A 23,229-nucleotide genomic window follows, 5' to 3' on the forward strand; every position below is an offset into this window, starting at 1 on the left:
CCTGAAAATAGCTCGACCTTTACTAAAAAGGCATTTTACTAACTCATGCTCTGCTAAAAATACCCGAGGTTTTGGCCACAGGTCTGCCAGAGGAGACAGCACAGAACACAAAACCACTACAGCCTGCCAGAACTTTCAGGTACCAACCAAACAGGTACACAGTAAGACAGGAAGATAAACTAGAACAGGTTGCATTATAGAGTATTATGGCTAAAAAAGGAATTTTAATAGCATTGTGTTTTTAAGTGAGTTATTTTTGTACATATAATACACATTAAACAAATACATACTGACAAAGGTTGCAGGTAAATTTTTTTCCCCAAAAAACAACACTGAATGTTCTGGTGACCATGGGTTTAGACCTAAAAGAAGATAAAGCTATGCCTACAGCTGTTCATGTATTGTAAGGTAGAACAGGCTGCCCAGTGTTGTCTTTAAAATTTCAAAAGAACTCTTACAACTTTTTTTACCCTGAGATACAGCAATACTCAGTTAAAAACAACAAACAAAAAACCCTCCACCACACCAATGCTCTGAGTTGATGTTTTATCATGCTGTCATTACCTTATCTTCTGCTAACCCACCACAATTATTAGTATTGATTTTAGACTGCAAGGTTTTTAGATCAGGACACAATATAACTCATGCAGTGATTGTAAAAAAAAGCATTCAAGTAAGTCACAGCACTAAAATACAACCCACACAAACGATATTTGGTCTGTTGCCTTTCTTTTCAAATATAAAAATACAGCAGTGTAACAAAAAGTTCCATTTAAGTGGTACATCCAAAAGCAGCAGGGTTGATAGTAAGCTCCTGAAAAAGAAGTAGTTTGCCCAATCTAGATAGGACTGTGATCAAATAACTGAATCAGTTACTTTCATCTGTGTGGAAGGGCTCTCGTTACTTGCTAAATTTAATTTCCCCTTTGGACAGGAAATCATCTAGCTAACAGCATTTCCCACGTTTAAATCTTTACTCATCAAAGTAATCTTCCAGAAGCAAAGACGCTCTTCCAAAAGACAGCAGCTTTATATGTTCCTTATAGTTTCCAAGACTTCATCTTGGAACCAGGTTTCAGTAAACATGTCAGAGGTTTGCAAAGCCTCAAAAAGACGCCTGTAGTCTTCTGGGTACAAGTCACGTGTCTTAGCAGTTTGGGGAATTTCTAGCTCTTTCAGCAATTCACTACCCACGTCCAAGCTCCATGAACTGAAACAAACAGACAAACAAATAATCCTAAGAGACCGTTTCCTTCTGTGAAAAATTCAAGAGCAAGAAAGAGTATCTGAAGGTCCATTTCACTCTTTCACAGCTTGTGGAAGTTTACACCTTCCTACAACAGAAGCTATTTGCAATCCATGCTACAAACAAGAAGAAGCCTCTGCTCTGCTAATAAGATACACAAATAACAAATAAAGCCACAAGCAGATATATAGACAATACTGAACCATATAAGCCTCCTCATTAGAGGGAGGGTGCCCTCCCTTCCGTTCTCCACCCTAACTACATAAGTCAACAACAAGCATTAAAACATAAAAAAGGGGTTGTTCTTCAATGCCTGAGACATGAAAGGCAAGATCATTTTCAGGAAGATTATTCAGTATAGCAAGAGCTGGTGACATATTTCATAGGCATTTTCTCCTGCATATAAATGGATGTATCCACTGTCTTTCCATCATTGCTATGAAAAACAGACCTTTTATAAATGTGCATATACATTAACTATTACTCAGACAAGAAAAGCATGTCTAAATACACAGAGGATACACATTAGAAGCCTTCAAGGTTAGCTCCACTTTCTGACCAAAGGATCAAGTGGAGTTTAGTGAGCTCTAAGAAAGAAATCTATTAAGGCTCTTTGCACTAAATGATTAGTTACTGGAATTTATAAACTGGGGCTTTTGTGTCTGCATTTTTTTCCCTCCTTTCTGGAAATTAACTTCCCTGAACTATCACCAAATGAGACATACATTAATTATTTTCATTAACAAGTTGAAATCAATGCTTTTCAGACTCTAAACATTTCTCATTTATGGGAAATAGAAAGCTACTAGTCATTAAGCTCCAATGAAATACTAAAAAGAGTAATCAGTTGCATAATTTGTAAATGATCCCTAATTTTTTTAAATTAGATAACAGCCATTTGAGGACATCTCCACTCCACCTTCAATAACCTTCAGCTGTTTTCATTTGCATTACTTTGATGTCTGTGATAAACCGAAACTCTTTCTCAGCTTCTAATTTCTATACCTGCGAAATCTTTGACTTAATTATTATGTCTGTAAAGGCAGTGAAAATTTCTTGCAGATATATGACCTCAGCTCCTTTGGACTCATAGACAGTTACTGCACATCTACACTCTAAATATTTGTTGACTTTCCTGGCAAACCTCAAGTTTGTAACACCTACAAATACAGGCCACGAACAGTGCCCAAATTACTACGTTGTGGGGTGCAAAAATGAAATCCTCTGTTCTACATGTAGGTAATTTTTAAAAGGCAAAGCTACAAATAAGTATGGTTTTGAGAATTTATGTTAATATTTTCCTCTATTTCTCTGAAGAGAAATTACTTACTTTAATCTATCAATAAGCCTAGACTTAGGTTTAGCAAGACACTGTTTCACCACGAAAATAAAGGTAAGCGAATTCGCGGGCTGTAAGCTTCCTGTGAACAGATTTTGCTGAGGAGTCAGTCGTACCAAACATAAATGGTCATTTGGCAGCCACTGCAAGAAAAACAAACTAAATCAGTGAAAAGTCATCTACAAACGTTCTACAAATCTTACCAAAATGATTGCACTGGAAGCTAAGATTTTGTAAGTTTGTTCTAGAACAAAGATGCTTTACCTTCCCCATGCCCCAAACAGGAATGGAAATAGGAAATAAAACAACCAGGCTATTACTTTGGGGTTTTTTTAAAGACTGAACTTTCTTAGTTGAAAGAGACAATACAGCCTGGATGTGAGTTTTCAAGAGATTATATGGCCTATAGTATTCCTATGCTATGCAAAGTATCAGATCAGATAACTTTGTGTATCTGTCTTTTGTATATATATAAATGTAGAATTGAGCGTAACACAATGTTGCAGCTTGAGAATTTTATGAAGCTGGGAGGCAGTAGAGTCTTTAGATGAAATAAATGTACTTCTGTATTAGCAGTAATGTATCATCCAATGGATCTTGCACTTCTAAGGCTGTGACAATGCATCTTACATAATGCACTAGACATGCCTCTCTCTGTGACTTTACAGCAACACACCTAAGTGTGGAAGGCATACCAGTCACTTCCATTCTGTAGCCAGGTGGGGGTTGGCCTCTTCTCCCAGGCAACCAGCAATGGAACAAGGGGACACAGTCTCAAGTTGTGCCAGGGGAAGTCTAGGCTGGATGTTAGGAGGAAGTTGTTGGCAGAGAGAGTGATTGGCATTGGAATGGGCTGCCCAGGGAGGTGGTGGAGTCACCATCCCTGGAGGTATTCAAGAGAAGACTGAATGAGGCACTTAGTGCCATGGTCTAGTTGAGTGGCTAGGGCTGGGTGCTAGGTTGGACTGGTCTCTTCCAACCTGGTTGATTCTATGATTCTATGATTCTATTGTACAGCAATATGTCAAACAATATTCAGTATACTACCATAGCATTTTTCCGGGGAAAGTTAAAGCAAATAAGTAAACATGTTTTTATATTATTGGTATTTAACAGGAATATTCTTATATTATTCAAAGGAACATCATTACTTCACCAAAGAAAAGAATTTCATATGGGGTATTTTTCCACTTCTCAAATTCAAGCTTTGGGACTTGCACTTTTCAGCAATTAACTAGCACACAAAATTACTCTGGACACATGAATGACCATTTTAATCAAAAGCAGCAGTATACTGATTGTGCTGTTAATTATGGTAACATTTGTTTTGTTCAAGCAGGTAGACATGACCTCATCAGTAACTTCTTTTGAAAAAGACTTTATCTTTTTCCATCACAGGTCACAAAGTTTATTTCAGCTTCTAGGCACATAGCAATTTTTCATCCCACTTCCAATGCATCTGCATACTGCCTGTAAGTTTTGAATTGAATGCTTGTTTAAAAATACATTTGTAAATGCTGTTATAAAGTTATTTTAACCTTTAACTAAAAGTGGTGTAGCTCCATCTCCACCTGGAGAGAAGTGCACACAATCTTACCGTGGCTTTTGGTACTGCCCGTCCTCTGGTTTTCAAATTAGTTACAAAGGATGACCAAGGTTCCTATAGGAGGGAGCAAATGTATTAAAGTGCTTTGTTAGAATAAAATAGAACAGATTCGGGACTGATTGAAAGTCAAAGTGCATTATTAAGGACATTGTCCAAATGCCTCTTAAACAGTGACAGGCATGGGTGACAAAGCTGGTGAAGGGCCTGGAACACAAACCCTATGAGGAGAGGCTGAGGGAGCTGGGGGTGTGCAGCCTGCAGAAAAGAAGGCTCAGGGGGGACCTCATTGCTGTCTACAACTACCTGAAGGGAGGCCGTAGCCAGGTGGGGGTTGGTCTCTTCTCCCAGGCAACCAGCAAGAGAACAAGGGGACACAGTCTCAAGTTGTGCCGGGGGAAGTCTAGGCTGGATGTTAGGAGGAAGTTGTTGGCAGAGAGAGTGATTGGCATTGGAATGGGCTGCCCAGGGAGGTGGTGGAGGCACCATCCCCTTTTTGTCAAGAAAAGCCTGGATGAGGCACTTAGTGCCATGGTCTAGTTGACTGGACAGGGCTGGGTGCTAGGTTGGACTGGATGATCTTGGAGGTCTCTTCCAACCTGGCTGATTCTATGATTCCAGGAACTGAGGTTAGACTAACATTTCTCTAGTGCCCTGGGTCTTCTTTCACACTCTTTTTGTAGATTGGAGTAACACTGCCCAGCTTCCAGTCACAGGGACCTTCCCAGACTGACAAGACTTTTTGTAGATGATCAGGAGAAGTCCTGCCATAACATTTGCTAGCTCCATCAGTGTTTTGGGATGAATCCAATTGGGCCCCATGGACTTATGAACATTCAGCTGATTCAGCTAGTCCCTGACAATCTCAGTGTCCACAAATGAAAGTCACTGTTTTCACACTTATGGGCCTCTATCTCAAAGGACTGGTTAGACCAAGATTTATTAGAATTATTGATCATTGAAGACTGAGAAAACAAAATGCACCAACTGTCTCTGCTCTTACTTCATCCCCATTTGTGAAATGACCATCTTCAACAAGTATTAGCAGAAACATTTAAGCAATGAAGGTAGATTCCTAGAGAAAGTTTTCAATAGTTCTCCAACTAATTTAAATGTCAAATTAGCTTCCAATTATCTTACTGTAGTAAGATAATATAAACCCTTTCCCAAAAACATGTCCACAGCATTAGACCATGGCAGCTGTTCAAAAAAACTTACCATGTGCAGTAGCTGAATTTCACATCCTACTTGCCAAAGCACAGTAAGTGCTTGGTAAGCCCTTGCATCCTCAGGCTTTGCTGTTAATACCTAATAAAATGGCAAAGAAAGGGCATTTTTGTTGCAGAAATATTTCTTCCTTTATCTAACAAAATCCTTTTATACAGCTATATAAATACAATAAGTGTTCAGAAATTCATAGTTAAGTCTAAAATTCCAAGGTAAAGTTACATAGGCCTCAAATACATACTTTGTGCTATTTTAGTACATCTTGTCAGAATACAGTTAGGAGACATTATGGCCATCTAAGCAGCTCTTTATGGTGGTTATTTGGATAACTGAACTGTGTCAGAATTTCTAGCTTATACCTTCTGATCCATTTTACAGCAGAGAAGTTTCACACAGAAGAGAATAGGAACATTTTTTGTATAAAAGCCAAAACACAAATAGAGTTATGAGCTAACACTAGTAAGATACACAAGCAAAGTAAGTGAAACACCAGGTGACCTCACTGAATATCAAGCAGCTTGCACAATCTTCTTGATCAATATTACAGAGCAGACAAATCAGAGGGCAAGAAAATAAAGAAAAGCTTGTGACTGTTCTCAAGCAGGGCAGAGAAGGAAGCATATAGCAGCAGGGAAATTTAACCCTGTTTCAAGGAGCCTCATCATATGCTCGATCAAAGAAACCCAAATTAAACCAAAAAGGAACCAACAGTGCCCACTAAAAGAAAGTTCCAATTGCTTTTACTTAGGTACACAACCTTCATTGAACAGGGTTCACAATAAAAACAGTAAACTTAATTTTTGAAAAGTGAGTACATTAAAAAAATAGGCTGCAGCATATTTACTAACACAAATGTTTTTTTAGAACAAAAATCCATTTAAGTGGATATTTCAGTGTTGTCCAACCTGTCATTTCACAGAATTATATACTTAACACTTTTTTGCTTTCTTTTTTTCCAGTAGGGTGTTAGACACAACACAGATTCTGTAAGTACACCCAGAACTCTTTGCTTGCTTCAAGTAAAGGTTTGTTTCTGTATGAACCTCACAGTTTTTTTCAGTGCTGCATACAAAAATGGTTGAAGAGGTCAGGCAGTGCATCTCACTGAGTATATTTAATAACTCTGAATCCTCTTCACAAGGTGTTTTGAATTCAGTCTTTGTGGCCTATTACCTGCAACTCATAAACAATTAAGTTGCAAAAGCACAGTAGAGACTGTAAACACTTCACAAGCCACAATGGAAAGCAACTACTTTGCTGCTGCAGCTTCACATTTTTAACACAACAGAATGTTTCTTGACAGTGCTATTAAAAAGTAGGGAAAAGATGAGACTTTAAAAGTCTGTCAGAAGAAATTTCCCTGGAAAAAAATGTTAGCTATGCAATATAAATGTTTTTGTGTTCTGTGAAGCACTATTTTATTCTTTACTACCTTTAAAATCTCTTATACATACCTTGTACTCTTTTTCACTGATAAAGAAGTTGAGTTCTATTCTTCCATATCTGTATATAGAATTGCATTCATAAAGGGCAAAAATGAGCCTCCAAAGTGTGTTCCTTTCCTTTCTGTGTGGTAAGATTCCAAAAATTTTCACAGGTACATCTGTTTCAATAGTGTGTAAAAGTATCTTTAAAATTCTGCAGTACATACTAGACTAATGAGAATGTACAAACTACAAATAGCTAAGAAAAAAAACGTCCATCAGCTCAAGTTACTCAAGAACAAATACAAGTCAAGCTTTAGTCAAAGCTAAGCCCAGTTTGCATTCAACTAAAACCTTTAACATAGATGAGCAAATGCATGAAATGTCATATTGCCACAAAGGTATTTTGAAACTATCAAGAACCTAAATAAAGCTGAAATGTAGGAAACGATATCCATTAATCCAGCATATATATAAAATAGAACATCTTTCTCAAGCAAATCCCAAAGACTTTGCCTATGCACCCTTTGAACAGATTTGTAATGTGTGAATATATACCTGCCCTCCAAGGAACTGCTGCTACACCCATGGTTTCAAAAAGCTTCTCAGAAGACATAGCAGGTGGTTTCACTATTCCACTCCCCATAGGATCCAGTTTGAAGAAGTCACCATAAATTACCTTTAATTGTCCATCCAGGCTATTCTCTAGGGACTGAACAGAATTAGTTTCAGTTGAAAAAATCTGGATGTAATAACTCATGTTGCAAAACACCCAATCAAAAAAACCCCAAATGTTCAAGCACTACATACAATTGTTACCCAGTCAACAAGAGTCAAATTTCAGAGCTGCTTCTCACAGCTGTTAAAAAGAATAGCTTCCTTCATTATGCAGGACATTTTGACATATTTATGCTGTTCAGCTGGAGCTTTAAAGCACATTCTTACATTACTAAGATGTTCTGCAAATGTTTTGCAAAAAAAAGGCTATACCAAACTAAGCAATCCACTGCAGTCAGTGATTTACAATGGGAATTCTTCATACATACAAAGAAAATGTCTTTCATACACATTTTAAGTCAGGTGAGAGTCTGGTTTCAAACCTCTATTTTACAGCACTGTAACATAATCCTTCCAGTGCAGCTTCTACAGCTCTGTGTCTGACCACCTCTGAAACCATGCAACACCAAGGTGAACAGGAGAGTACAACATATTTAAGTGTTTTAATATTACCAGTCAATTGCAATTTCAGGACAATAGATTAAATAATGCCATGAGATAATCAAAATAACCAAGACTATTTTTAGAGGTTTTTTTTAAGCTACAGACATTTCACTTAAGCATGCATAATTCCAATGAATCTGATTATTATTAGCCTCATAGTTATGCATGAAGTTATTCAGAGGAAGATTATGAATTTGAATTCCTACATATAAAAAAATGTCAAACCAGCTGATCATAAAATAGTCTGTTGCTGGATGTACAGTGTAAAACAAAACAATACTTTTGTTAAGCATTACTTCAGATGTTACAAGGAACAATGTCTGGTTATTAGACAATTATAAGTTGTTGGTTTATTTACCCCTTAGTTAAGGTGCAGAAATGTGCTACCAAATCAAAAATGTACCTGTAAGTTTGGAAGAAAAGCTGAGTTACTTTCTAGAGCTACCACCCTAACACCTTCATTGAGCAGAGTCCGAGTCAAGATTCCAGGACCTGAATGAGGAAGAGAAAAAAAAAAAAAGGGGGGCAAATTTTAATTAAAACATTTTTATTTAAATGTTTATGTTTTAATGACTAATATTTTTTTAAATATGTAATTACAATGGTTTTTAATGAAAATATTTTCAAGTCGTGATTTTCCTTTAGTGATTTTCCCCATCCAACAATTGGGACATACCACCTTCAACTTGTGTTTGTTTAAACACACTTCAAAATGAGTTAGAAAAAAGATTTACACGCAGCCTGTCTAGAGATTGTTCAGTGAAGTACACTAAATACTGCATTAGATACTGAAGGACATTAGATAGACTATTTCAACTATTTCTACTACTTTTTCTTCTGCCAACCGAAACGTATTTTGAAACTGTACCTATGTTAGCTCTACATTTACAACATCTTCTGCAGAAGTTTGGAAACAAACCACATTAAGTGCAGAGGGCTATCTGTGTGATAGTCCACAGCCTCAGGCATGCTTTCACTGCCAAAGTTCACCTACAGAACCAAAAATTCTACCCGGACAGAAATGTCCAGCTCAACTCCATGGCCAAGTTCTAACACGAGTGACTCAAGTCTCCAGAATCGCTCATCCCTGACAAAGCTCTGTATAAATTGACCACCCCCACCACCCGCCCCAGGGAGTATCGCAGCGCTGCGACAGCCAGACGGCCCCTACCGCCCGCCAACGCTCGCCCGCGGGACACAGCGGGGCCGAGTACCCTGTCCCAGAGGGCATAGGCTGCGCCAGCAGGCAGCACAGTTGCCACCCTCGCTCAAAGTCCCAGGAGAGGCAGGGCCTCGTCGGCTTTCCTCAACACCACCACCCATGGACAGCCCCGGGAGAGCAGGACCAGGGCCCGTAGCCGCTGGTACTGAGGACAGCACCTCGCACTGACCCAGCAAGGTCACAGGCACACAGAGCAGCGCCGCGTCCCCAGGGCACAGCGAAGCCACGGGGGGCAGGGGTGAGGCGGGTGCAGACCGGCCAGAACCTCACGGCAGCTTACCTGGGGCACACTCGAGCAGGACGGGCTGGGGGCCGGGACTGGCTCCTCCCTGCAGGCAGCGCTGCACGGTGCGCGCCAGCTGCGGGCAGGCGATGAAGCGGCGGAGCGGCACGGCCGGCCCCTGCATCTCCTGGACCAGCCGTTCCGCCTCCGCCGCCTCCGGCACCTGCAGGCCTGGGCTCGGCCACTGCCCCGCCGCCCGCCTCGCTGCCACCCAGCACATCGGCAGCCCGCACAGCGGCGGCCGCAGCCCCGCCGCTAGAAGGCGGCGGCAGCCCGCAGCGCCCGGCAGGGCCCGGCCTGCAAGCATCCCCACGCCGCCGCCACCGGCCCCACGCTAGCCAGCACCGGGAGCGCGATCGCCGCGGCAACGGGAGCGTCACTTCCGGCTGTTCCCGGCCTCTCTAGCGATCTTCCGCTCTATCGTCGGAGGTCTCTCGTCCCGCCGTCTTCTCTATGGTGCCAGCCCTGCACCGCCAGGAGCCTGCGGCAGCAGCGGCGCGGCAGGACCACCCTCCTCATCTTCACGCCATGCCGGGTGGCGGGTCCCGGCCGCCCGAGCCCCAGTGGAGCTGAGGTAGGCCTTATCCGCAGGAGGCGAAGGGGCAGGGGAGATGCTTTCCCCGGTGCCGCGCAACGCCGCTGCCTTCCGCTCTGTCGTGGCCGCGACTGGAGGCTACGGGGCGGGTGGAGGGCCGCCGAGCGGGCGACGAGAAGGTGCCGTCCCCGCCGCCTTGCCTTGGCGAGACGGCGGTGATGGCACCTTCCCGCCTTCCGCCTGCCCGGCGGCGGCGATGGTGAAGCTTTGCTGTGAAGTGAACGAACGCGCGGAGGCCAGCAGCGGGCGGGCTGCGCTGGCTGCCCGCCTGAGCCGGGGTGGCGGGTACCGGCGCTGCGGTGCCTTCACCCGGAGCGGTGCCCCGGGCGCACATCAGGGGGGCAGAACCTGTGGCGACGGTTGGCCGTTTAGGAGGGGAAGGCTTGTGCCAGTGTGAAAGCTCTGCGGGGCTCTGGTGGAGCAACGTCTGCACGGTTTACTGATGGAAGTCCCAGGAGCTACGTATTTAGTTTGAGGTTTGCCTGGGTGTTTCGCCGGAGCCTTTCATCTCCGCGTCTGCAGCTAAATAGTCACTTCGGGACTCGGTTCTTTGTATCGCCCTGCCGCCCTCAGCCGGTGCAGGATCCTGCTCCTGCAGAGCTCTGACATCCGCGTCTGCAGCCCTCTGTCCGGTACCACCTTGCAATTACGTTTTAGATGAAACCAGTAGTTCAGTGGCAGCGACGTTGTCCTTTCAACAGTTTCCGCACTGCCTTAACGAGAAATAACTTTAAGACCATCTTCCAAAAGTATCCAAGTTCTGCAAAACTGGAGTTCAGCCTTCAGGGATACTGTGCTAACACCTGTCAGTGGCAGGTGAGTGGCCACGGTGTGATGGAGCTCAGGAATAAGGATGAGAATCCTGCCAGACGTGTGTTTCCCAGCTCCCTGACTAGTTTGTGCGCAAGGCAGGGGGGATGTGTCAGAGTGTAGAGATCTTCAAATTAACAGGTCAAATCCGGGCTGTGATTTTGTGCAAATTGCATAATGGCTTACGTCTTGGTTTTATGTTTGTGAAGTGAGGAATTAGTGCATGCCTGCTTACTAAACAAAGTGATTTTGTTCAACGTATCTCCTTTCGCAGAAGCTAGGACAGAAAATTGGGGCGTTGTGATTTTCTGCGTGGTGACATCAAGAGAGGCTGGGCTCAATTTAGGAAGGATCGCAAAAGCTATGCCAAATGCAGCAGTATCTGCAATTTATTTTTAAGTCCTCTTTTATTCTGAGCACTGTAATAGCCTTCCTTGTGCCTTAAGGACAGACTGTTCAGCTGGATGATGGGATAGACCTCAAATCCATTTTTAAACTGGACTTTTATGTTTTTAGTAGCTTTTTTGCTCTCTTACTAATTAGTCTGATAATTCAGTAATTCATAGGACTTTCAGAACATGCAGAGGAACTTGATTTTCTTAGAGCAAATGTTTAGTAATGTCCTGTTTGCCATTCGTTTTCAGTTTATTGATCCCTGTGGCCACAAAAATTAGGTATAGCTACTACATTGCCATGTTATATTCCATTTGCTTTAAGGTCAGTTAAGTGATTTGGTGGGTAATAGCACTGAGGAGAGGGCTAGGGCCATTTTTTAATGGCCTGTTAAGAGTAACAGGTTATTCAGAGGAGTGTTTTCTAAAAAAGTCAAAATGCCTTGACATTATTTATACACTATACTTTTCCCCCCATGTTTTTATTTACTTTAGCTTAGCATTTCCCTGCATTTATCTCTACAGGATAAACTTTATTTTCCCTCTCCCTAGAACTACCACACACATACTGAATTTTGCATGCACAAAGGATTACCTCTCCTGACCTGGTCATTGTCCTCAAGAAACTGTTGAAACCTTAGGAAAATGGTGCATTTTGCATGGGTTTGTTTTTTGTTTGAATGCAGAAATTGCAATGCAGAAAGATGTTTAATGCATTAAAATGTATCCCAAGGACATTTGAACAGTTATTTTTAAGTTAATGGAGAATTGTGGTGTGTATTTTCTAGCTTACTCCTGCTATTGCCACATGCAAATATTTGAATTTGCAGCCTTAAAGTCATAGAGCCTCATGTCTTTGTAATTTAAGTGCATTGTTGGGTGGTATAAAATTGTTGTTTCCTCCTGATTATTCGGTTTTGGTTGGGTTTTTTGTAATAAATCAGAGCAGGAATCAAAAGGGTTACCTGTTTGATTGGATTCCAGTTTAAGATAGCCAAAAGGGCTGATTTGTTTTATTGGTCAGAAAGATGGCTTAAGACATATTTTACATCTCAGTGGCCTTTTGCCACTTATATTTTTTTCTTCATATCAAACATTTTTAAGTTAATGTTAAAGCATTAGTCTTTTAGTAGTATTTTTCTATATAATAACCACATAGCCATAGTAAATATTGACCAGAATTTCTCAGTAAGGGGGAAAATTGCATTAGTACATACATCTTGATCTCAGTTTTTCGAACTCTTACACCCATACTTCATTTTAAGTACAAATTCAGTAGAATTCTCCTCTTGCACAGAAAGAATCCGAGCTGGATGTACCGAATATTCAGCATACTTCAGTAATTTTGTTGTAATACTTTGGGTGGTGACCAAGACAAGTAATAAAAAAGAGTGGTAAGAGATTTCTTCAAAAGCACTCAGGAAAACAGTCCCTAGAAAGAGCTGTATTTACAATTAGAGAATAGCATCATTCTGTTCTCCTGTTCCTGGTAATTGCTGTCCCTAGTTACAGACCCATATAGGCATAAAGCAAACATGAAAGACTGAAGTTGCTTTTTAATCCTATACAGCCTGGTTTGAGATCCAGTAAATTTGCAGCCTGTGGGTTGTATTGAACATCTTACTTCCAAGTGAAAATACATCTTTACAAAGAGGTCAGCAATGTTGTATTTAGAGCTCTATAAACCTTAATTTATGGCTTTCTGTGTGCAGTCAGTTGAAGGTGGAGACTTGGATTTGGATGGGGGGAGTGACTGAAGTGTTTTTTTATCTGTTTGTCCAAGTTGTTAGTACTAAGGAAAATAAGAAACCAAAGTTCTTGGAAGCTTCCCTGCTGTATATGACAGTCTGGTGCTAAAACCTGATGAACAGGAAAATACTGTCCATTTAAAGTGGTGTGGATCACTGGAGAGTGAGTGCTCAGGTGCCAATTAAGTGAAACTATCAAGTTCTTCTTAGAGATTCTTTCTGAGGACTGGCTTTATGGTTATGTTAATGCACACTTATTTCAAAAAGGCATGTGCTAAACCACTCCTTTGCAGATTTTTTGTTGTAATAACCTGCCGTTTAACAGGAAAGCATTTTCACACCAGGTGCACTTTAACTTTGCAGGCTCACGAACACAAATGTTCACAGCTTAAAAGAGAGCCACTCAGCACAAAATGAAACACTTTTAAATGAGCTGGTGTCGTGAAGTCTGTCCCTACTGATGCTAACAGTGTCCATATCTTATTTTCCCTTATAATGAACACCAGCAGCAATAATTTTTATATTTTTAGTGGAGGGGCAAAGAGTTCTGTAGTGTGAAGATTGTTGCACAAGCAGCGTATTGTAAGGCATTTTGGCAAGGGTACAAACTTTCTCACTCTGCTGTATCCATTCTGTGTGTACAGAGGAACTCAGTCCCTAGGGCTATCAATCTGGCATCTCTCATCAGTGCTAAATTTACTGCAAGTATTTTTTGTTTGCAGAAAAAAAATAAAAAGTGCTGTTAAACTTTTGGGCACAGGAGTGGAAACATACAAATAGGTGCATCTTCTGTTTACTTCTCTCAGAATTCATCTCCATTGAATTCTGATCAAAACATTCTGCTGGCTCTTAAACTCACTCCGCCTGTCTTTCTGTGTATGTTTTGTCATGTGTTTTGAACACTTTGGCAATGTTAGCTTGCTCAAGAACTTCTTGCAGTAAAGGTATTATTTTACTGTTGTTTAGTTATTTATCTTCTTGATGTATTACTGTGATGCCTTTGCAAATTTGTTGCTAGCTTATAAGGAAAGTGTAGGGGAGAAATTATATTTATGATGGTTTGGGTCTTTTCTGCTCCCCCCCCACACTTTGGAAATCACCCAGACTGGGCTCAGCCAGCTCTGGAAATTTGAATGAAGCTTATATTTACAGCTAGCACAATATACAAGCAGATATTTACAGTAGATACAGTTATAGACAGAAATAGACAAGGTAAAAGGTAATACAGAAACACAACAGCCCTCCCAGAAACCAAATCCCCAGGAGGGGCTCCCAACTGCCCCTTCACCTTCCCCTACTCCTCTCAACCTTACCCCAGTCCCAAGGAGGAATGGAGGTTTGGCCAGGGGGTTAGGAAGCAAAGTGGATTAGTCAGAGAAACAGAGGGTGAGGTTAGAGAGAGAGATGCAGCTTGAAGCTCCCCAGCAGGAGTAGTGCCTCATCTATGTTTTGATTCTTCTTTTTGTGTATCTCAGCAAGCCTATGAGTGCAGTAGACATCAGCCTTGTTTTCCTTTCACAGCCTGTAATCTAGTTCTCACCAAAACATTCTAGCTAGCTTCAAACTAGCACAATATTAATGTCTAATATTTCTGTAGGCAAATTGTAGACAAATTTTGGTGTGTTGCACACTTTTTGGCACAGAGTTGCCTAGGAGTGTGTAGTTTTTTCACATGTTGCTCCATCTCTTCAAACTAAATTGCTAACATGTGGCCTTGCAGTGTGGATTTTAACACTGCTTCTCTGTCCATGGGGTTCATTTAATTTTTCTGTAGGACAAAGTGAGATTAATTGAAAGTAACTTTGTGGTTTAAAAACAAAGCAAAACAAAACAACCTCCCCCCCAAAAAAATCTGATCCTGGTATTTGCTTTATCTTTGTAATAGGAGCATGTCAGGAAGAGTTTTAGGTTCCCTGAATGGATATGTCATTGCTGTTATATATGAATTTGCAAATTATGGAAGTTTTTTCATAATGGTTGAGACTTGGAATGTTGTGTGTTTTGAACCTCCAAGTGAAGGCATGATGATCTTATCATTTTAGATCAACCTTCAGAGTTCAGGTGTTCATTCATTGTGTTATTACAGCGTTACACAGTTGACTAATGGCAGAATAAACAAGCTGGGGCACATCTGTCCTGAAACTTAGTTTGTAAGTTCTTCAGTAATGTTTGGCATCTTCCATTATTCCTGTCTTTATAAGATAGAATTACATTCATAGTGCCAAGCTTACACATTTGATCCTGGGGAGATTTTATGACAGCTAGCATATGGAATTGCTTTTATCCAGCATTGTTTTGATAGCTCCTTAGTTTCTTATCTGGATTTCTCTTTTTTTTTTTGTCTTGTGGAAGACTAAAATATGTCATTAAAATATGACATCTTTAAGACAAGGAGAAATGGTAATAATTCAGTGTTTCTATAGGCTGTAAATGTCCTCCAGTCTTGGTATCATGTAAACTGTTTTAGCTTGGATCTTAGTAATAATTCAGTGTTTCTGTAGTAATAATTCAGTGTTTCTATAGGCTGTAAATGTCCTCCAATCTTGGTATCATGTAAACTGTTCTAGCTGGGATCTTAAGTAATATCAGATTTTACCCTCTTAGACTACTGATGCTGGGCTTTACTACTGCTTGTGATATTTAAAGCTTTCTAGTTGGAAAAAGTCCCTTTTCTTAATGTAAACCACACTTAAAGTGGCCTTTGTAATAAGAGTCTTCTGAAAAACTCATCTCAACCAAATTAGATCTCTATTTACAGGCCCAAGGATTACAAACATACATTCAAATTCTAATAGAAAACCTGATAACTGAGTGCTTCAGAAAACCTCTGTATGATCTATTAATAAATAGTATGTGTAAATTTGTAGAGACAGCTCACATAGTAGGCATGTGTTTACACAATTAGAGTCGAGATGAATTGAGAGTTGAACAGCTCTAAAGGCAAAATTCAACACTGGATTTAAGTGGTAGCACCTTCATTATTTCAATCAAATTTCACTAGTGATTTATTTGGGACAATTATGATTCATTTAAATGAGCCTCTTTTGGTTTATACATGATTTGAGTTTTCATTCATGCATTTAAGGGCAAAAAACCTGACCCAATGTAAGTGTCCATTTCTTACTTCTTTATAGCTTCTGTATGGTCACCCTTTACCAAAGAGTTTATGTCAACAGTCTTGTAATTTCTTCATCTTTGTTACCTCCCTGTGGAGCAAAGCACTATTTTGTAGTTAAGAAATGCATTAGAGTTGATCTAACAGTTTGACCAACTCCATGGAGGAGGTTCAGAGCAAAGAAAGGATTTGATCTCAGTCATTTGCACCTGACACTGAGTAACACCAAAACTAGAGCACCCTGCCTTTCTGAAATACAAAACCAACTGATGAATGTTTTGGTAGAGCTGCTGGTTGTTCTAGTTCTTTAATGATGCCAATTATGCTCTGACAGTTAGTTCTGTTTCTAATTAACCTCTTCTCGAATCTGCAGGTTTGATAACAAAGAGACTACAAGTATGTAAATAAAATCTATGAAACAATTCACATCCTCATGACAAGACTTAAGGACAAGAATTGTATCATAAACGTTATGGATAGATTTCTGTTCTATTTGTGGTTGCTTCTAGCTTTGATATGATTTAAAGCCTGGCTGAATGTTTTGACCATGCTAATTTTCTTTGTATTGATGAGGACTCTAAAACTTGCTCATCTGTCAGGTGCAAAGTGTGGAGTTGTCAAGGGTTGGGGCTTGCTCAGCCTCTAAATGAATGACAGACACTCTCCATTATCCCCTCTCTCTTCCCAAAGGGAAGAGAAATGAAATGAGGGAGAGACTTATTAATTGGAAAAGGAAGCTAAACCTATTATTGTTGTTAATAGTAGTAACAATAATAATAATCAGCTATATACGAACCCAATATTGAACCCAACCATTCTGCTGACAGTCACTGTCATCACTGATGCTGAAGCAGAAGTCCCAGACTGGGCTCAGCATCAGATCAGAAATGGATTAAGAAGCTGGATTTTGGAATGGGATTAGTGCATACCAGGGCAGGACAAGTCACTCATAGGTTATTCCTGACCAGTGTTTGTCTAGACTCTTTATAAAAGTAGAAGAGGAGGCTCAGGGGGGACCTCATTGCTGTCTACAACTCCCTGAAGGGAGGCTGTAGCCAGGTGAGGGTTGGTCTCTTCTCCCAGGCAACCAGCAAGAGAACAAGGGGACACAGTCTCAGGTTGTGCCGGGGGAAGTCTAGGCTGGATGTTGGGAGGAAGTTGTTGGCAGAAAGAGTGATTGGCATTGGAATGGGCTGCCCAGGGAGGTGGTGGAGTCACCATCCCCTTTTTGTCAAAAGCCTGGCTGAGGCACTTAGTGCCATGGTCTAGATGACTGGCTAGGGCTGGGTGCTAGGTTGGACTGAATGATCTTGGAGGTCTCTTCCAGCCTGGTTGGTTCTATGAATATCTAGAGTTAGATTTGATTTTAGCCTGGCTAAATCTTCTTCACAGAGAGAGTGATTGGCATTGGAATGGGCTGCCCAGGGAGGTGGTGGAGTCACTGTCCCTGGAGGTGTTGAAGAAAAGCCTGGATGAGGCACTTAGTGCCATGGTCTAGATGACTGGCTAGGGCTGGGTGCTAGGTTGGACTGAATGATCTTGGAGGTCTCTTCAACCTGCTTGATTCTATGACTCTGTGATCAGGGATGTAAATTCTGTAGTCTAAACCAGTCTATTCTGCTACCCATTACCCCTACCTGAGATAGGTTCTGGTGGTTTGCTGCAGTCAAGAAAAAAGAATGAACACATTAAATGGTGAGGTCACCTTTTATCCTTGTAATTCAGTGTAGTTTGTTGTAGTGAACCTTGAAACCCATTCAAACACTTGGGGGACTGATCATTGTCTAGTTTGAGTACTGAAAAAGAGTTTGCCTGTGCAGAATTGTCATCTGAACTCTGTCATATGTTCATTAAAAGATACTCTTTGTTCCCAGACAAGCTCTTGTATTTGGCTGCTGAGTGAAGCAGTCCTGGTGACGCTGCGTGTGGAAGCATAGCTTATGCTTGGCAGTATGTGTTTATCGTTCTTTCAGTGAAGCTGTGAATATGCAGTATGGCTAGGAAGCTTAGAGGTTGAAAATAGCATGTGGAACTTCCTCTCAAAACCTCACTATTCCTGCTGTTTATAAAGATCAGCATGCCTTTAAAGGCCACTGCTACTTGAGAAATGTCACTTCAGTGTCACAGAGTGCCAAGTCACCAGTGTGCACGCTCAGATATGTTTGTAAATGCAGAGAAATGAAACTTAAAAATCCTGCATCTGAGTGCTTCTCAAAGGGCAGCAGACAAAACAACATTTGAATAGACAGACCTGCTAAACCCTTTATCTCACACAGTAGCAGAAAACATGTGTAAAGACAGCTTTAACCTCTAGTAAGTCACTGCAAAAGCCAAACAGGGCAAACTGAACAGTCAGGAAGGTATTAATGATACTCTCTCACATTGAGGCTGTTCAGTAATGAGATTGTACTTAAGATTATCTTGTGAAATGATAAAGTGCTAATGAGTCCATGCTGTAAGCAGCACAACAGCATGTTAATTGTTTCCAGCAAAGCTGTAAGGTTGGCTAATGGAAGTACAGACATAAATATGACTAGATAACACTCTCGCCATTTTCCTCGGCACTTTCTGGCTGGGCTCGGACTGAGCTGCATCTTCCTAACCTCACCTGCCACTCACCTTTGCTTCTTAACCTCTTGGCTGAACCTCTTTTCTTCCTTGGGACTGGGGTAAGGTTGAGAGGGGCAGGGGGAAGGTGCAGGGGTGGTTGAGAGCCCCTCCTGGGGACTCAGGTTTCTGGGAGGGCTGTTGTGTTTCTGTATTACCTTTTACTTTGTCTATTTCTGTATATACTGTAAATATCTGCTTGTATATTGTGCTAACTGTAAATAAATAGCTTCATTTATATTCCCAGAGCCCAGCTGAGTCTAGTGGGGTACCTTCTAAAGTGTGGGGGGGCGGGTAACCCCCAAACCACCACAGTTTCCTATTCTCTAGAAGCAGCAGCATTCCAACCATTAACTGTTGTCCATAAAACATCGCAGAGCAGAATTCTGCTAGCTGCAAGCACTCTGACTTTGTGAGGTGATTAGAGCTAAATTAATTGCCTGCCTTCTTTGTCTCCTGTCACTTCTGCAGCAAACTCTGGGATGGTCAAGTACATCTTCAACAACTAGTGCTTTTCTCTGATTCTCTTTTTCTTGGCTGTGGTGAGGCAAGGGCACTCGAAACAATTCAGTGATAATGTTCCAGGTTTCTTTAGGTGTATCTTTGCTTCAAGGTTTATTTTATTTATTTATTTATTCAACCACAAGAAGCTGGCAGAGGCCACAGCCAAGACAGACAGCTGAACTAGCCAGTGTATGCCATAGTGGCGTCATGCCTGCTATATAAGGGGAGGGCCAGCTGGGACAAGGCGAGTATGTAGCTGTGGTGGGGCAGGATCAGGCCAAGCCATAGCAGGTCAGTGGTGCATTTTGTATTGCTCACTTGATACACTGTTTCATTAGTATCATTGTTATTCCTGTTCTTTCTTCTCTCTTTGTGCTGTTTTATTAAACCCTGCTTATCTCAACCTTTTTTCCTTATCCCACCAGGCATGGGATAGCTATGTGTGAGTGGCAGTGTGGGGCTTTAGCTGTTGGCTGGGTCTAAGCCATGAGAGCAGAAGCAGCAAACAGTTGCAGAGATGTTGTATTTGAACTTTCTCAGAAGAACATAGTGGTTTTGTGCTGATTAGCTCCTGTAATAGAATAGTAGGCATTATCTTTTCTCTTGCAAGCTAATAAATTGATAATGGTGTATTGGTTTTACATGTAGCTGCTCTGTCATCTACACTTGTCTTGGATTTGTAGTTTGGTGTTTTTTTCCTAGGACTTCTGAAGCTGCTTTCATTAAAACAAACAAAAGTGTAAAGAAGAAAAAAAGCTCACAACAATAAAGACAATTAAATTCCCTTAATCCCAAATACTGCCTTTTTCTTTCACCTGTCTCTAAACTTGAGACTTGCTTAATTTCTTCTTTAAAAGGATGAGGATTCCACAACATCTCTCTCCATCCTGTTCTTTTGTTTATATGGCATTTCATAGCCTGAACAACTGTTACCACATGCAATGCTATTCCTTCCTCTCTGAAATTCTTATGTCATTGTGATCTACATTCTCTTATATATTTATGTACATCTTGGCTTGTGTGTACTGTGCACAAAGCAAAAATACATGGCTCTACTTGCTGGTGTCTGGTAGCACAGAATGAATTCTCTTGTACCCACAGCACTTGTGTTATATCTAAGCAGGGAAAAAAACATTGGGACTTGAGGTCAATGTTCTGTTTGGTATCTCTTTATGAGGTGTTCTTCATCACAGCAGAAGGACTGGTTAATCCTGATTCCACAGAGAGTGCTTCATTTACTCTAAAAGATACAGTGTGTTCTGTTTGTTTTAAGGGAATTCTTGTTATACCTTTTAGAGTTCTTATTGCTACGATCATTTTTTAATTAAGTCCTAAAATATGCTTTTAACTGCTTCTTATTGCAGATTTTTTTTGTGTTTTATCATCAAAGTTAATGAAAAGATTGAGCAGAAGCAACTCTGGGAAGTAATCTAAAATGCCCATTCAATTTGAATAGAGCAGTACAGGTGATACAAAGAGAAGATTTACTTTTAAACAAGTAAAAAACTTAAATCTCCCTATTTATCATACAATAGTTAAGTGGTATGGGGATGAGATGGGAGGGGAAATAGTGTCTTTGGCAGAAGAGCTATATGGTGGCAGTCAAATGTAATAAAAAAGTGATTTGCCATAAACTTTTTGAATATTATAACCTTTTCAAACTTTTTGTCAGTGGGTACACTGTTAACAGTCCTAATTTGTTCTGTCAGATGCTTCCCGGATCAGTAAATTAAATACTACATAGAATCATAGAATCAACCAGGTTGGACGGGATCTCCAAGATCATCCAGTCCAACCTAGCACCCAGCCCTAGCCAGTCATCTAGACCATGGCACTGAGTGCCTCATCCAGGCTTTTCTTGACAAAAAGGGGATGGTGACTCTGTCCAGAACTTCCTCCTAACATCCAGCCTAGACTTCCCCCAGCACAACTTGAGACTGTGTCCCCTTGTTCTGTTGCTGGTTGCCTGGGAGAAGAGACCAACCCCCACCTGGCTACAGCCTCCCTTCAGGTAGTTGTAGACAGCAGTTAGGTCCCCCCTGAGCCTCCTCTTCTCCAGGCTAAACAACCCCAGCTCCCTCAGCCTTTCCTCATAGGGTTTGTGTTCCCACTCGAACCACTGAGGGAGAGGGATTTTGGGGTATACAGGACTCCAGGACAGCTACATTGAAAACAAGAGGGGAAAACGGATTTGTCTGGGGAGCAAAAAAGAAATCTCTGAAATTATCAAAGCCAAGACCATTCTATGTTCCTTGAACTGGCCCTTTTTGGATTTTGATTTTCTAAGGAGCCCTAAGTATTCTAGAAAGGAATAGATTTTCAGGGCTACTTTGATTTGGAGGATACTGAATTTCAAACTGTAAGCCAAGAAACGTTGATCTGTGCTAGCTGGAGAAGCTCTCCAGCTTCTCAGTTAGAGAGGCACTATGCTTTTAGCCACATGTTAAAAGGAAATAAGTTAACATTGTCTATCAAAATGTTAGCTTCCTCTATAGAAAATGTCACTTGTCAAAACCATCTTTTCCACATTCTGCACAATCTAATAGGAAACACTTTGTTCAGATACACTCACGCACTCTGTTTCCCTGTGATAGCTGTTGAAAGGATAAAGTGTTGTCTGCTGATAGAAGCAAGACGATGATGGTAGGACATCCTGACATTCAGTGCTGTTAAAACTAATCCCTAATTGGCCTTGGGTAATTTACTTCAACCTCCTTTATTTGATGTATCATTTAATTTATGAGCTGAAGAGGGCAGCAGTAGTTACTAGTTTGTGCGCTAGGAAGAATGAGAAGCAAACCTGTCAAGTTTAACTTACTGCTTGGGATTTTTTTTCTTTAGTGCTTTAGAACAGTTATCAATAAATCAACAAAACTACAGTGTGAGTGTTTGTGAAGACTGTTTTCTTGTTCTGATGTTTGCTAGTCTGATTAAACTTCTGTCCTTTTATACTTTGTGTTTATCTCTATTTGAGAGAAAAGGGCTTGGTTAAGAATCATTCTTGTAATGCACAGAGGTGTTCTCCAAATACATATCTCCTCTAGAGTTCCCCTTGTCTAAGAAAGCCAATTTTCTTACTTGGTTGCCCAAAGAGTATACCATTTATGCCTCTATTGTATAAGTTTTGTTCTAGAAAAGAATATTTGAGTTGGAAGGGACCTACAATGATTCCAACTGCCTGGGACATTGACCACTCAGGAAGGCTCTTCCAGCGCTAGACCACACTCCTGATAAAGAAATGCTTCCTAATGCCCAGTCTAAACCTCTCTTGGCACAGTTTTTATGTTACAGTATAGGTGGTGGGGTTTTGTTAGACTGGCATGGCTGGAAATGGTTAAGAAGTTCTTCAGGTTGGAAGCAGAGATGGAGTTGTCCTAGCTGGTGCTGACTTTTGCTTTAGCATTGCACAGCTGATGGTTGCTTGTTGCCCTCTACATGCTTCCTTGAACTCCTCACTACCATCCAGCCTGTGCTTTGAATGCTTATCTGTGACATTGTTATTGGAGACTGTGTCAAAGCCTTACCTAAGTCAAGGTAGACAGCATCCATTGCTCCCCCCTTACTTGCTAGATCAGTCACTCCTTAACCTATCAAGTCTGTTAAGGACTATTTACCTATCATAAATCCTCAGGAACCACACTTGATGACCTTTTTGTCCTTTATATGTTTGAAAATTGTTTCTAGGATTACCTGCTATATCAGAAAATAAGTATGTTAGAAACATACTTATTTTGTAATGCACTTTGTTTTATTTTCCTTCAGTTTGAATTCTTCTAGTACAATAAAATAAAATTATTATTTTGCATATTTAGCAGGTGAATATTTCAGTTTTTATATACCAGGACATAAATATAAAGAATGCCTGATGAAGACAGGTTTCCTAAAACACCTCT

At 40.9% G+C, this 23,229-nt stretch overlaps 2 protein-coding genes across 2 annotated transcripts in view; one reads left to right on the plus strand and one right to left on the minus strand.

Annotated features, from left to right (window-relative positions):
* Window positions 1-202: 202 nt before the first annotated feature.
* TFB2M (transcription factor B2, mitochondrial) lies at window positions 203-9,930 on the minus strand. The gene is made up of 8 exons (XM_064158685.1): window positions 9,563-9,930; window positions 8,464-8,552; window positions 7,398-7,551; window positions 6,870-7,018; window positions 5,407-5,496; window positions 4,183-4,245; window positions 2,577-2,728; window positions 203-1,210 (listed from the first exon to the last, which is right to left on the minus strand). Exons 1-8 carry the CDS (start codon window positions 9,870-9,872, stop codon window positions 1,030-1,032), a joined length of 1,188 nt encoding a protein of 395 aa, XP_064014755.1. The 5' UTR covers window positions 9,873-9,930; the 3' UTR covers window positions 203-1,029.
* A 35-nt stretch (window positions 9,931-9,965) lies between these two features.
* The window catches only part of CNST (consortin, connexin sorting protein), a 41,676-nt gene continuing 28,412 nt past the window's right edge, over window positions 9,966-23,229 (plus strand). Inside the window, exon 1 of the mRNA XM_064158681.1 lies at window positions 9,966-10,139. The gene's annotated coding sequence lies outside the window, so the exon portion shown is untranslated. The remainder of the gene's footprint in view (window positions 10,140-23,229) is intronic.

The sequence above is a fragment of the Pogoniulus pusillus genome, chromosome 18 (assembly GCF_015220805.1).
Source record: "Pogoniulus pusillus isolate bPogPus1 chromosome 18, bPogPus1.pri, whole genome shotgun sequence".
Taxonomy (NCBI): Eukaryota; Metazoa; Chordata; class Aves; order Piciformes; family Lybiidae; genus Pogoniulus; species Pogoniulus pusillus.